The 14,304-nt window shown below is 40.5% G+C and overlaps 1 protein-coding gene across 6 annotated transcripts in view; it reads right to left on the reverse strand.

Moving 5' to 3' along the window:
- The window catches only part of cadps2 (Ca++-dependent secretion activator 2), a 206,243-nt gene that overhangs the window by 121,712 nt on the left and 70,227 nt on the right, over positions 1–14,304 (reverse strand). For all 6 annotated transcript variants that reach the window (XM_074633523.1, XM_074633521.1, XM_074633527.1 and 3 more), the window contains exon 3: positions 11,663–11,995. In XM_074633523.1, coding sequence (XP_074489624.1) covers positions 11,663–11,995 — 333 coding nt within the window. The remainder of the gene's footprint in view (positions 1–11,662; positions 11,996–14,304) is intronic.

The following is a 14,304-nucleotide window of genomic DNA, read 5'->3' on the forward strand; positions in this document are numbered from 1 at the left end:
ATGAAAATGGGTTCTATGGGTACCCACGAGTCTCCCCTTTACAGACATGCCCACTTTATGATAATCACATGCAGTTTGGGGCAAGTCATAGTCAAGTCAGCACACTGACACACTGACAGCTGTTGTTGCCTGTTCGGCAGCATATTTGCCCACTCCCATGTTGATAAGAGTATTAAATACTTAACAAATCTCCCTTTAAGGTACATTTTGAACAGATAAAAAAATAAAATAAAAAAAATATATATATTTTAATCGAATGACAGCACTTGTATTTAGTTATTTTTATTCACTTTGTGTTATTTAGCTTTGTTTTGAGGACGTTTCTTTCTTTTTGATCTTGTTTCAGTTTCCTGCAACTGTAAACTTGGCAAACTTAAAACAATATACAACACACAATTCATTATTTCAGTTAATTTCCAACTAGATTTCCATAACGTCCTCAAAATAAACTGTGAATCAGTGTGTGTCTCCATCTACTACTTTTATGTGGGTAATACTTTTTTCTCAGCCACCTTCTTTGTTCTTTATATCCTGAAGAAATGTAACAATGCAGCAGTACAATGACGTAATAATAAAGAGGAATTGGAGGTTGTGCCACATCTGTCATTTGCTAAATCTATTTCCATCATCTTCTCTTCATCTTCTCTCTGCCTTAAACAGGTAGATGGAAACTTCCTGATTGTTAATACGGCTGACTGAATGGAGTCTCTAGATACTGATGATGAAAGTATTACTGGTTTAGTTTATCTGAGCTCATGTGTCCGTCAGGAGTGTGATTAAGTGGTCAGAAAAACAACTGCTGCACGCTGTTGCTTTACATTCCTGGTTGTGTCTCTGGTTAATTACAGAGTCAAATCTATTTAACTTTACTGAGATAACAGAGCTCACAATGTGTCCACTGCTGATCAAACTCTCTCTGCACAACACGTTTCAATCAGCTGAGTTATACAGCATTCAATAGATCTGAAATTCACTTGATCTGCTGTTGATTCATTTCCTCCCCAGTAAGAGGATGAGAGACGACTACTGACACCCACAGTTTGGCTGCATGTACTAAAATTAACGGGCACACACACACAAAGATCAGAGTACATGCTGGTTTTGTTACCATGACTTCTAATAGACTCGGTCTTTGTTGGCAGCCTTTCTAATTCTGCCTCACAGAGCATTTCTATGACAACCAGCCTTCATGTGACTCTGTTAAAGTCTCTGTAACATGTCAGAGAGGCTGAACCCACAACCTGTTACACACTGACTTAAAAATACATGGAGGAATGTGTCCGGTAAGCAGCACTATAACACACTCCGATCATGCTCTCAATTTTAAAGGGCAGACCGTTAGTTCCTTTCTGAAGCTACTGAGCTGCAGAACAGGGGATGGAGCCCTCAACCCTCAAGGTGTTGGTGTGTACATGCACTGGTGCATGTACATTTAAAATTAATGTACCAAAATGTTTTTACCTGCATCCTTTGGTGTATTTGTCCTTCTTTCTCACACAGATTTTGAGAGCAATCTAAATCATGTCAATGACCTCCAAAATGGATGTTCAATAGACCACAGACCGTGGATGTTTAGGAGGTTGTGCCCTGTGCTTTTGCCCTGCGTGTTAGTAAATAGCCTACAACTCCATTAAATTCTGTTTATGTCATGCTACTAGCACTACCAGCTACTGGCCGATAGCCAGTTGTTTGGGAACAGAGACGTTAATACATCCACCACGGTACAGGCTTACAGCATACAGCCCATGGGTGTATTAGAAGATAATAAAAGTGATGAATTACAGCCGATATATCAATTTTTACAGCCGCATACAGCTAGCAGGAAGCTGGCAGAACCGGATATGTCATATGAGCCTGAAGGGCGGTGCAGTCCCGTGGGTCTGATGCACATTCATTATGTCGAGGAAAATAACTCTGGATTCAGCTGTTAGTTCATTTTACTACTTTTAGGACATCATGATTTGAATGAGGGCTGTTTAAGTGTTCCTACTGGGAAGTTGATTTACCTAAAAAAATGATTCTCTGATTTACAGATGTCTCTTTATACATCCATGGCCACAGACTCATTGGCATTTTCAGTCCGAAATGGCGGCAGCGCTACCGCAACGCCATCTAGCAGCTGTTGTCAAAAAAGCGCCGGTGTCTCATCTCTTTGCTTCTATTCTCTTTGGTATAGTCACAAAGACTCTAAAACCAAATATTTAGCAAAGACACATGAGTTAATTTCTTTCTGCTGTAACCAGACCTTTTCCTGAAGTTGTTTCATCCCATTAATGTACACAGATGGGAGGAGAAAGGAAAGAAACAGGATTTTTTTTTCAAAAAAATGTTGCATTCAGTGTAAACACACCTTCATGTTGCTCACTTAATGTGCTGAATTGAACAGAACCAGAGGTCTCTTACCTCTGCCGACATGCATCATACATGATCAAAGGAAGAATCTACTAAATATCAACTTTTCAGGGAACTCTCAAAAAAAAGCCTTGTTTTGAGCGTTATGACTAGGGCTGTCAATCGATTAAAATAATTAATTCTGATTAATGTATGCATCGCATGATTGTCCATAGTTAATCACAATTAATCGCAAATTAATCCCATTTTTTATCTGTTCAAAAATGTACCTTAAAGGGAGATTTGTCAAATATTTAATACTCTTATCAACATGGGAGTGGACAAATATGCTGCTTTATGCAAACATATGTATATATTTATTAATGGAAATCAATTAACAACACAAAACAATGACAAATATTGTCCAGAAACCCTCACAGGTACTGCATTTAGCATTAACAATTATGTTCAAATCATAACATGGCAAACTGCAGCCCAACAGGCAGCAACAGCTGTCAGTGTGTCAGTGTGCTGACTTGACTATGACTTGCCCCAAACTACATGTGATTATCATAAAGTGGGCATGTCTGTAAAGAGGAGACTCGTGGGTACCCATAGAACATAACATTAATTTGCGTTAATGCGTTATTATTGCGTTAGCTTTGACTGCCCTAGTTATGACAAATCATTTGTTTTAAATGATCACAAACCGTCCTTGGATGATTAAAATTGTGCACATTCTGCATATTACACCTCAATATTAATGAACCAAAGCAACAAGTTACTTTTGTTCTCTTTGATGAATATGTGTCCTTCAAATCCGTGCTCATTTACAGTGGATTAGCAATGACTCAGTGTCTTTCACATTTACAAAAAGGCACAAACAGTCAGTGGAAACCGACCCAGCGTGATCTGGCACCGTGCTGCTCAGTTCTGGAGGAAACACTACACCACAATATTCAGAGAGCTTTGTCACTGTGATCAGAAATAAAGAGAGCAGAAAATATAAAGGGTTGTACAACTTCAAGTTCAACTTTAGCTGCATGGCGAATCTGACTGGATGTTTCTTACAGCAATGCTCTCCGAGACTCATAGTTGGCTTCTCTGTTATGTAACCTTTTTTTGTCAATGCAGCAGATTTTTTCAGCTTCATTTCGGCTGATGATTCATCCTGGAGTCCATTCATCCATTCATGTCTTTCACAGTGACCTCACGCTGTCAAATGGAGAAAAGAACAGCATTCTTGTACTAATATTACTGCTGAAGAGAAATCTGCAGAACTACAGTGAAATTCAAGAGAAGTGACCTCACTTCATTGTGATAAAAATATTGAAAACTTGATATGAATAGAAAACCAATGAGGTAAATACTGTACCGAGACATATCAGCATTTCAGCAATCATCCTCAGATATTTCATTTGTGTAACAGCGTCAGTATCAAAGTGAAAAGCCCCCATTGTTAAACCGCCATCTTATTACAAACTGTGCATCCTGCTGTGCACAAACACAGCTGATCACAGACCAGTCATCTGACAAAGAGATGAAAGACTGACAGAGAAAAGACACAATTACATCCCGCCATCAATTACAGCAAGAAGGACGGAAGGGGGGAAAAAAGATGTGGCGATTCAGCTGAGACTGAGAGGAAAATGAAACACCACAGAAGAAGAAAGCAGCAGCTCAGGGGTAGACAGCAGATTTTCAGACACCACTGAGGAGCTCGCTGTCGCTGCAGCCTGGAGCTGCTGGTAATTTATTAGAGCTTCATCTACCTGCTTCTACAGCTAATGAGAGACGACACGCAGACAGAACCAAAACAGAAATCAATGGACCCCTCCTCAGCCGAGCCGAGCAGGGCGCCTGTTCTTGGCTATAAGATCCATGAATAAAAGAACCAAACGGGCCAAAACACCTGAGAATATTGGACTAAACAATGCGTGCCTCAGGCTGCGTTCACAACGAACCTGTTTGGTGCGGTTGAGGTTGTGTGAAATCTGTCAAACGAAGCCTGAATACCAGTGCTTTGGTACTCTGCTACTGTAGCATGGAGAGGTTTGAGGAAGGATTGTCAAGTAAACGTAAAGCAGGTGATGAACCAACTCAGACTGCTCCGGAAATGTGTCCACAAACACTCCAGAGCAATTTGGGGTTCAGCGTTCTGCTCAAAGACACAACATTTACTAGGACTGCGTGATGATGGGAAAAAAAACCATTAAGGGCTGCCCCTCAATTAAAATGTTTAATCGTGATTAATCACATGATTGTGCATTGTTAATCATTATTAATCGCAAATCAATCGCACATTTTTAATCTGTTCAAAATGTACCTTAAAAGGGAAATTTGTCAAGTATTTAATACTCTTATCAACATGGGAGTGGGCAAATATGCTGCTTTATGCAAATGTATGTATATATTTATTATTGGAAATCAATTAACAACACAAAACAATGATAAATATTGTCCAGAAACCCTCACAGGTACTGCATTTAGCATTAAAAAAATTATATTATGATACCAGTAGCTTCACTCTGGCTTTAAAAGCCTAAAAATTGCAAGTTGCATTAACGCGTTATTATCGCGGTAACTTTGACAGCCCCAAAACAAATATAGGCTAAAACAACACAACTGACTCCATTGCAACATTAGACTTTAACAGTTGTTTTATATTTACCGGACAGCACTTTAATTTTCAGCGGAACAATGTTCCTTCCTCAGAAATAAAGTTTCCACCGACTAACAAAGTAATTTGTAGTGAAATATCCACTGAATTTGCAGAGAGGTCTTTCTTGAGAGTTTTTCCTTTAATTATCCCGTGTAATATTCAGAGTTGTTGTATTGAAGACTTCTGAAATCACAATGGAAGAAATATCTCCAGACATTTTGGATACTCGATCAACGCGCACGCGCACGCGCACGCGCACGCGCACGCGCACACGCACAGTCACTGCTGTTCATCCTCAGAGACCAGATGATCTGAACACCTGGACTCTCCCTCCCTCTTCAGCTGCTGGTCCTCCTCTCTTCTATTTTTATCTCCCTCCATCTTTCCCATCACTCACAGAGAGGTGTACATCTCTCTGATTCAGCTGGTATTTTTATCCTCCTCATCTGTTCTCAGTTGAAGGATCTTCATTTTTAATAAATGTGCTATTTTGATAAAGAGACAGTCCTCTGATGATCTTTTTTTCTTTTACTCTCACAACTCATGAACTCAGGGATGACAGAAAATTAATATAAATAGCACAACAGCAACTTGATCAAATACACTGCTCTCATGAACACAGTAAATCTTATTGCCCCTCTCTAACCGTGACAAAATAGGCAAAAGTCGGACTCTGCGGTCTATTAATCCAAGTATAAAAAGCAGAAAACTGTCTGACTGGAGCCCTGAGGGTTAATTAGCCTATAGCTAAAGGCTTTGGTCCCATGCTGCCTCCAAGCCTCACGAGTTGGCTCCTTTTCACCATCTCCTCTTTCAATTGATTGCTGACGGATAGAAAAGGGCAAAAGCTCTTAACCTAACGTCTAACATCCAACGACTGTAGCACCAGTTTGTGCCTCTCACACATAGCTGCTGGTAGCGTTAGCATTACCAAGCTTGAAAAACAGCAGTGGAAAAACAACGTCATACATGAACAAGATTTATTTCTCTTCAGTGGCGGTAAACACAACACGTGAGCCCGTCGATAACTGTGCTATATTCATAGACTGTATATAAGAAGTGGACATAGTCACCATGACGTCATCCATTGGTTTGTGGACTGCAGTTCTGAAGCCTCGATTGCAGCATTTTGACCCTTGCCATCTTGGTTTTTGCAACCAGTAGTGACACGAGAAGGTAGGTTTTAATTAGGGCTGATCCTTCGCAAATTAATCGCACATTTTTTACCTGTTCAAAATGTACCTTAAAGGGAGATTTGTCAAGTATTTAATACTCTTATCAACATGGGAGTGGACAAATATGTTGCTTTATGCAAATGTATGTATATATTTATTATTGGAAATCAATTAACATCACAAAACAAGGACAAATACTGTCCAGAAACCCTCACAGGTACTGCATTTAGCATAAAACATATGCTCAAACTATAACATGGCAAACTGCAGCCCAACAGGCAACAACAGCTGTCAGTGTGTCAGTGTGCTGACTTGACTATGACTTGCCCTAAAACTGCATGTGATCATCATAAAGTGGGCATGTCTGTAAAGGGGAGACTCGTGGGTACCCATAGAACCCATTTTCATTCACATATCTGGAGGTCAGAGGTCAAGGGACCCGTTTGAAAATGGCCATGCCAGTTTTTCCTCGCCAAAATGTAGTGTAAATTTGGAGCGTTATTTAACCTCCTTCACGATAAGCTAGTATGACATGGTTGGTACCAATGGATTCCTTAGGTTTTTTTAGTTTCATATGATGCCAGGATCTTCACTGTAGCTTTAAGACGGAGTCCGCTACAACTTAAAAATCGTAGGTTGCGTTAATGCATTAAAGAAATTAGTGGCGTTAAAACGAATTTGCATTATGGCGTTATTATCGCGTTAACTTTGACAGCCCTAATACAGACTTTTAAAATTGTAAACCTACTGTATTCTTTAAGCAGCTGAGTGAAACAACCAAATTTCCTACAGAAAGGAAAGAAATCCATCCTATGTGAGCCCAAAAATGATCAGTCACAGTCCTGTGAAGAAATTTGTGTCAGTGTGTCCATGTGGTGTTCGTTCTAATATGTTGTCTTTTGAGTCACTAATTAGATCAGGAAACAAGTCTCAACACATCAAGCAACAGTAACTTGTCCACACAGCCCTGTCGGCAAACAGACAGAGAGGAGGATCAGAATATATGTGTTATACTTAATATAGCAAGGTGTGGTTGAAGTGTAACTTCATGGTGGTAAAGCGGTATGTGTTAAAGTCTGACAGTCTAAGTGTGCTGTTCCAGAGGGAGAGGAGCCAGTGAGCAGGCTCAATCTGACAGATTGGATCCAGACAGACTGAAGGATTCCCTCGGTGTTAATGCTGCAGTCCGTGGATATCAGCCTCTCTCAGAGTCTCAGAGCTCATCTCTACATCTTAAAAGGAATACATGTTTGTTTGATTTTTTTAAAGAAAGTGACATATTTATCTCAATTGTGGTAATTAAAGCCCCCCCTTCAGTGTATTTTGGCATTTCTATGATATTTCATATTTATTTGAGTCATTTCCTGACTGAATTGTTTAGCCACACTGTTTGAGCACAAAATTAAGTCTAAAAAATGTTGGCAAAGTTGAAAAAAGAAGGTTGTTGTTAAAATGTGAATGTGACATATGACTAAAGTAGAAGCTGCAGTCATACGCCATCCTTGATTTGAGTCTGAGCAGCAAACCGATAAATCTGTTTATCGGTCTGTCAGTTTGTTTTTCTAGATAGTTAGTACTAAAAGCAATAAAGCCATTTGAGATGGTGATTTTACAACCGCTAAGGGGGTTTTAGGCATGACGTGGACTGTACATCACAGCCTCTCATGGCTTATTGCTTAATTACACGTTGTAAGTTACTGGAAAATCCAAGTTGTGATGAATAGTTTTTGTAGGCAGAACAAGGCGCCAAGAGTATAATGAAACCCTGGAAACACAGGTTAGAATTTAAAAATGGAGTTAGCTCCTGTTTCTTTTCATTTCAGCCCTCTCATCTCCCCTTCAGCCTTTCTTCTTCTTCTTCTTCTTTCTATTCTGGCCTCTAATGAAGCGGGACAATAATAGAATTTGTCCTAGCAACAGACACATTCTCCTTGTTATACAGGCGAGGATGATGTCTCAATGGGCCGTGAAGCAATCTGTAAGCTATTTATGTTCTGAGCCGGTTACAGCGAAGGAAACAATCAGCAGAGGAGATTCACTGAGGATTACTGACGCGCTGTTTCCTCTATAGGGTGGTATTCAGAGACTGTAAAGACTTCTGGACATGCCATTTAAGTCTGTTCAACCAAATTAACAAAAAGAACAGATTTTCTGCCTTCCCTCCGCTGGTATCTAACCAAGCAGAGAGCTTTGGTTTGATATGTCCACATTTTGAGGGATAAGGAACAAGCTGGTTTTCACACTGGTTCCCTGTTCGATGCATCTATGTATTCACCTTCTTTTTTTTTTTAGGATTTTGAAATTGTTTTTTAATGCCAGAATTGATATAATTGCTCCATTTGGGTCTATGCGGAGGTAGAAGGAATTTACCTCTTATATTGTTGTAGTAACGTGACGTCATGTTCGTTTCAAAAGCCAAAACAATGCCGCAGTGAGCCGGAACCATGGATGTATTATTAGAATGAGAAAGCCGAAAAACAGCAGAGGGTCTGCGTGGATACAACCTGCACCCTCACATTTTAAATCAAAAGTAGTAAACACTACACATACAGTAAAGTATGGAAACACTTTGGGTTTCACACATTGCAGGAAAAGTAGAGCTAGACATCATGGCTAAAGCTGCATGTTAACTCTGTCATGGACAGGAAACGTTGTTGTATTGCAGTAACGTGCGGTCAAGCCGGCCGTCACTCTCATCTCCGTGGTAATAATTTTTCGGCCGGTTAAGCATGTATCCTAATAATCGCAGTTAATCAAAAATTAAATCACATTTTTTAATCTGTTCAAAATGTACCTTAAACGGAGATTTGTCAAGGATTTAATACTCTTATCAACATGGGAGTGGACATATATGTTGCTTCATGCAAATGTATGTATATATTTATTATTGAAAATCAATTAATAACACAAAACAAAGACAAATATTGTCCAGAAACCCTCACAGGTACTGCATTTAGCATAAACAAGTTTCAGGAGGTGGTGGCAGGCGGGGGCCGGGAACGCTGTAGGGATGGAAGTGAGTCAGGATCTGCTGATGAGTTCAGACCTGAGCGGAGAGCAGTGAAGACAGCCTATGTCAATATGTTATTTAAATGTGCATATTAATAAAATGATAATGTGTTTAACTGACTAGTATTTCTGGTGCCGACTACCACAGCAACCGGGTAGTTTATTCAACTAGTCGACTAATTGCGCACATCCCTAGTTATTAGGTTAATATTTAACTATACAGCAAGGAAGAACCGTCTCGAGAACTGTTCATCTGATCTACTTCACACTCTGCAGGTGTATTACTAGGAACCCAAGGACGTGCAGTGTGGAATTTGGTGAAATTTGGACACGCAACATGTTGAATATTAATCATTTTTTAAGCACACAGCGCTCTGTGCAGCAGCGGAGGCGGGGCTTCAGGGCTCTGCAGTGCAGACTGAGACAAGCATGTCATCCACAACGGGCAGACCACGGCGCCACGCTCCGAGCGGGCACGAGCCCCCGACAACGCATGAGTAAGCTGCGACCTGTGTGTGTTTCTTCCCACGCGAGCAAGACTGTATTTCCCCGGTGTCAGACTGATCCATGTTCTACTTTATAACAGCAGTGGTTATGTCAAAGCAAGAGACTGATACGGCTATTTGGAAATTACCTCCACTGTGTATTTGACCGACTTCTCTGACTACGAGAAAGGTGTATTGCTCAGGACCCAAGGAAGCGCAATGTCAGCCTGTTCTGAACAGGGATCTGCACTAGTCATTATTAACTTAACATAGTGTAATGGCTGTTGCAAAGGCTTAAGAAATCCCCTCCGCACATAACACATAAAGCGTTGCTTTTGATTAAATAATAATAATTTGTGTCTCATATGGTTTTTCCTCAGAGGCAGCAGAAGGACTGTAACTCTGATTTTATTTTATTTGTTGATCACTGACTCACTGTAAACCTGAAACCTCAAGTCCAGGGTACGTTCAGTCCCTTTTTTCATGCTACAGTCTTCATCAACACTCTGAGTGCGTGTCAGCACCCCAACATGGTGAAAATAAGTGTCTGGATGGAGCTCACTGTGTAGATTCACTGACCGTCTAATTACTGAGCAGCAGTGTGTTGAGACTCTGAGACCTTCATGATGTCCTACAGAATCTGTTGCTAATGAGGCTGTTTGCCCCAAAGAGGAACCGGCAAAAGTCAATGCATTTATAATCCAAATGTACTTTAAGTAATGTCAGTTCTGGTTAAGAGGCAGCGGCAGTATGACGGCCTGAGAGGTGAGAAGAAAAGGAAAGAAAACAATCTAAAACTAAATAAATGTTATGGCTTTGTATTTGTAGAAAGAAGTTTGTTTTATTTTCATATATTTCAATTAGGGCTGGGATGATTCACCTATCTCCTGATTCCATACTATCACGATATTTGGGTGCTGATTCAATATGTATTGCGATTTTTAAGTATTGCGATTCACTACTAAGATTTATTGTGAATTCAACTTCTTCCATTGGAAGAAATTGAATCAAACACTTCTAGCGACTTTTTCTTTGGAAAATATCTAATTTAATACAGCAAAAGTTTTTTATTTTATGCCAATATGTAATCAGAGATGTCCTGAAGTCAAATTAATCAGTCTTTGTCAGGCATTAGTTATTTTATTTTTTCCAGCAACCCAACAATCAAAGAATAAAAACATTTCCCTCATAAATTAGTGATAATTTCTTTTTAATTTATAAGGGACATGTAATGTTTTATACTTCCGGTGGATATAATCCAATCAATCTTATTTCCCCATTTATATTTTGTATATACAGTTCCCTTTGTTAACACCTTATTTTGAAAACGGGACGTAGTCACACATGTATACTTCCTCTAACTTCTCCAAGTCTGTCTCGAGCTCTCCTGTCAGCTCCGTTCTCTTTATACATCCATGGTCAGCTCCATCGGGGCCGTTTGAATGCATTTAACATAAGTGTCAGTATAAGGGTGCTCTACAGTTGTAGAGTCGGACGATTTGACCACGGAGATGAGAGTGACAGCTGGCTTGACCGAACATTACCGTAATACAATAACGTTTCCTGTCCATGACAGAGTTAGCATGCCGCTTTAGCCGTGATGTCTAGCTCTACTTTTCCTGCAATGTTGAAACACAAAGTGTTTCCATACATACTGTATGTGTAGTGTTTACCACGTTGGATTTAAAATGTGAGGGTGCAGGTTCTGCCGTTTTCTGCTTTGTTCTAATAATACATCTATGGCTTCGGCTCACTGTGGCTTTGTTTGTTTTTTTAAACGAACATGACGTCCCGTTACTCAGACTACAACAATAAAAGCGGTAACTTCCTTCTACTTCTAAATAGACTCAAATAGACAGCCCTAATTTTAATACAGTCAAAGTTTCCTACAGCAGCATCTAGTGGACATTAGTGGAACTACAGCTGAAAACAGTATTACAAATGAGAAATAATAAATATACAGTGTGTAAATGTGTCCACATATGTCTGTAGCAGCTCACCTGGCAGGCGTTGTACAGCAGCTGGTGCTCAAACTTGCGGATGCTGAGGATCTGCTGGAACATCTCGTACAGCTGCTCCTTACTAAGGATGAGCTCTGACACGGCGCTCAAGTGCGCCCGCTGTGGCTGGCGCCGCATGTCCTCATCCCCCCTGTAGATGGCGTCGTACTTGGCGATCCAGGAGCTCAACACCGTCTCTTTGCTCAGGCCGTCGATCTCCGGGAGGCTGCGAACGCGCCGCTCGATGTTCTTCTTGAAGACATCGCGAAAGTCGTTGGCCGAGCAGCCGCCGCTCTGAACCATCCGGGAAACGCGCTCGCTCTTCAGGAAGCCCTGCCAAGGAGAGAGATACAGTACGATAAGCACTTACAGCCAGACAACACTTCCTTTAGTCTATTTACACATTTTTTACACATTTTTTCCTGGAAAAAAAGTCACAAAATGCAATGTCTTCTGGCACCGCACTATTTTGAGAAATTAAATATGTGGCGGTACATTTCAGGCAGAATACCTTGCAGCATTCTGCTAATTCTCCATGTAACAGACCCTTTTCACAGCACATATTTTGTCTTGAGAGCATGAAAAGCTCAGGTAGAATTAATAACAGCAATGATGGTGAACCAGTTCCAGGGCTCTGGTATTGTGCACGCTCACTCGGCATCATGGGACACTTAATGGAATAAAGCCGTCGTTAAAGGAAGTGCTTTAACTGATTAATGAAGTTAAACAAAATATTAAAGATTAAATAAAAAGCTGAGCAAAACTCAGAGAGCTTGATATGAGTAAAGCAGATTTGGGGAGGGCCCATTCACCGGACCGTTTCAGGGGCCTAGCCATTTCTGTGGGCAGGCCTGCATGTTGCAACGTATAAAAATCAGCGCAGCCCTTTTGTTTTCTGTTGGAGATAAATAAGGCCTTAGTAAAAGTGTCTTCAGTTATTTTTGTCCTTTTTCAGACAGTTAGAACCTCCTCTTTCGATGTTTTATGAACACGTCCCTAACCTGAGACTGGACGCAGCACAACTCAAAAGAAACATAATGTCACGACAGGTTATCAAGTTCCAAACCCCATCTGGGTTAGTGCTTCATTAAACACACTGGTATAATAAAAAAAGGCTTCCAATTCCTTTTATTTAGATTTAAAGACACTTAACAAAAATACTTTGAACCCTTCAGAAACCATTTAGAGGCTGCTGAACAGTTAAAGGACATCTTTCAAACTCTGTTCAGACATTTGAGAGTGAAATCACCAAAACATCCAGAGTGTAAACAGGACTGCCCTGTCCTCCTCCACACAGTAATTCAGTGGGGTCGAACGCTACACTCACGGTTCATCCACATTTGTGGCGTTTGACAGAAGTTCTTTATTCAGAGCGCCGCTCACAGAGTCTGACAGGAGAATAAGAGGCTCAGACTGAAGCAGCAGCAGCAGCTCAGTGTGACATTAAACAGCCTCTCAGCTGGCTGCTTCACCTCCTCCTGTTAGTCGCTCTGAGACTGTGAACAGCACAACATCAGTGAGAAAATGATTCATCTAATGGAGGCCAAGAGCTCAGAGAGCAGCAGCTGAGGACACCAACATCAGAAAACATGTTATATATTCAGCTCCTACTGGTGTGCACACATTCACGTCTTTTCTTGATTGATTCCATCAATCCAAACTGCATTTGGCAGAGGAATACAGTCTACAATCTATTTACATAAAATAAAAAATAAACAAAAAAAAGATTCTGTTAAACTTTGTTCAAGTTATGATCCGTGATTATGTAAGACCAGGTTTTACTTCTTCAGATGTGGAAATGCTCAATATATTGAGGGATGACATATTTTTGTAGGCCAACCAGGAAGTCAGCATCACCCTGGTTCCCTCAACAAGAAGCCAATGGGATTGTTCCATTGGGTTTTAGATTATTACAGAAAATAAGCTCTGTGACAAACAAACGTTTATGATACTTACAGGTTTTGTTCAGGACGATAATCTCCACAAATGAACTCCACTTGTATAATTTGTGTGAATGTAATTGCCAGAAGTAAAAAGCTAACGTTATAAACTATAAACACTATAAGCAAACTACACCACGATCCCACGATCGTGAGTATACACAACGAGGATGTAGGGGAGGACGAGTCTGCGTGATGATGTTTAATAGTCTCATTTAGCCACCTTTTTTAAAGACACATAAAGGCTTCAAAATTCACAAGTGGGATATTAATTGATGTATTTTATGTAATAGAACAAAAGGTTAAGATCTCTTCAGCTTGTGTTAACCACAGACCTTATTTCAGGCATCTAACTAAAAACCCATTGACTTCCAGACGAGGGAACCGGAAGTGCTAAAATGCTAACTCGTTTCCGGGATTTAGGACTCATTCCTGTAGCACTCTATATCACGTTAACATGAAATATTGTTGCACCTTGCAAGCCAAGGTAGCTGGCCAGGGTTAGCTGCTAACTGTACCTGGCCACCCTGGCCTCGCCCTTCCCAAGTTCTACCATCTCGTCCAAATACGGTCATTCTGGCTCCAAAAAACCACAACGGCCAAAATGCCAAACTCAAGCCTTCAAAACAGTAGTCCAACAGGTTCTTATCCAGACTCCTCATATACCGCCGTTTGTGTCCCACCCCTTGGCGTCAAAACCAC

The sequence above is a fragment of the Sebastes fasciatus genome, chromosome 4 (assembly GCF_043250625.1).
Source record: "Sebastes fasciatus isolate fSebFas1 chromosome 4, fSebFas1.pri, whole genome shotgun sequence".
NCBI classification, from domain to species: domain Eukaryota; kingdom Metazoa; phylum Chordata; class Actinopteri; order Perciformes; family Sebastidae; genus Sebastes; species Sebastes fasciatus.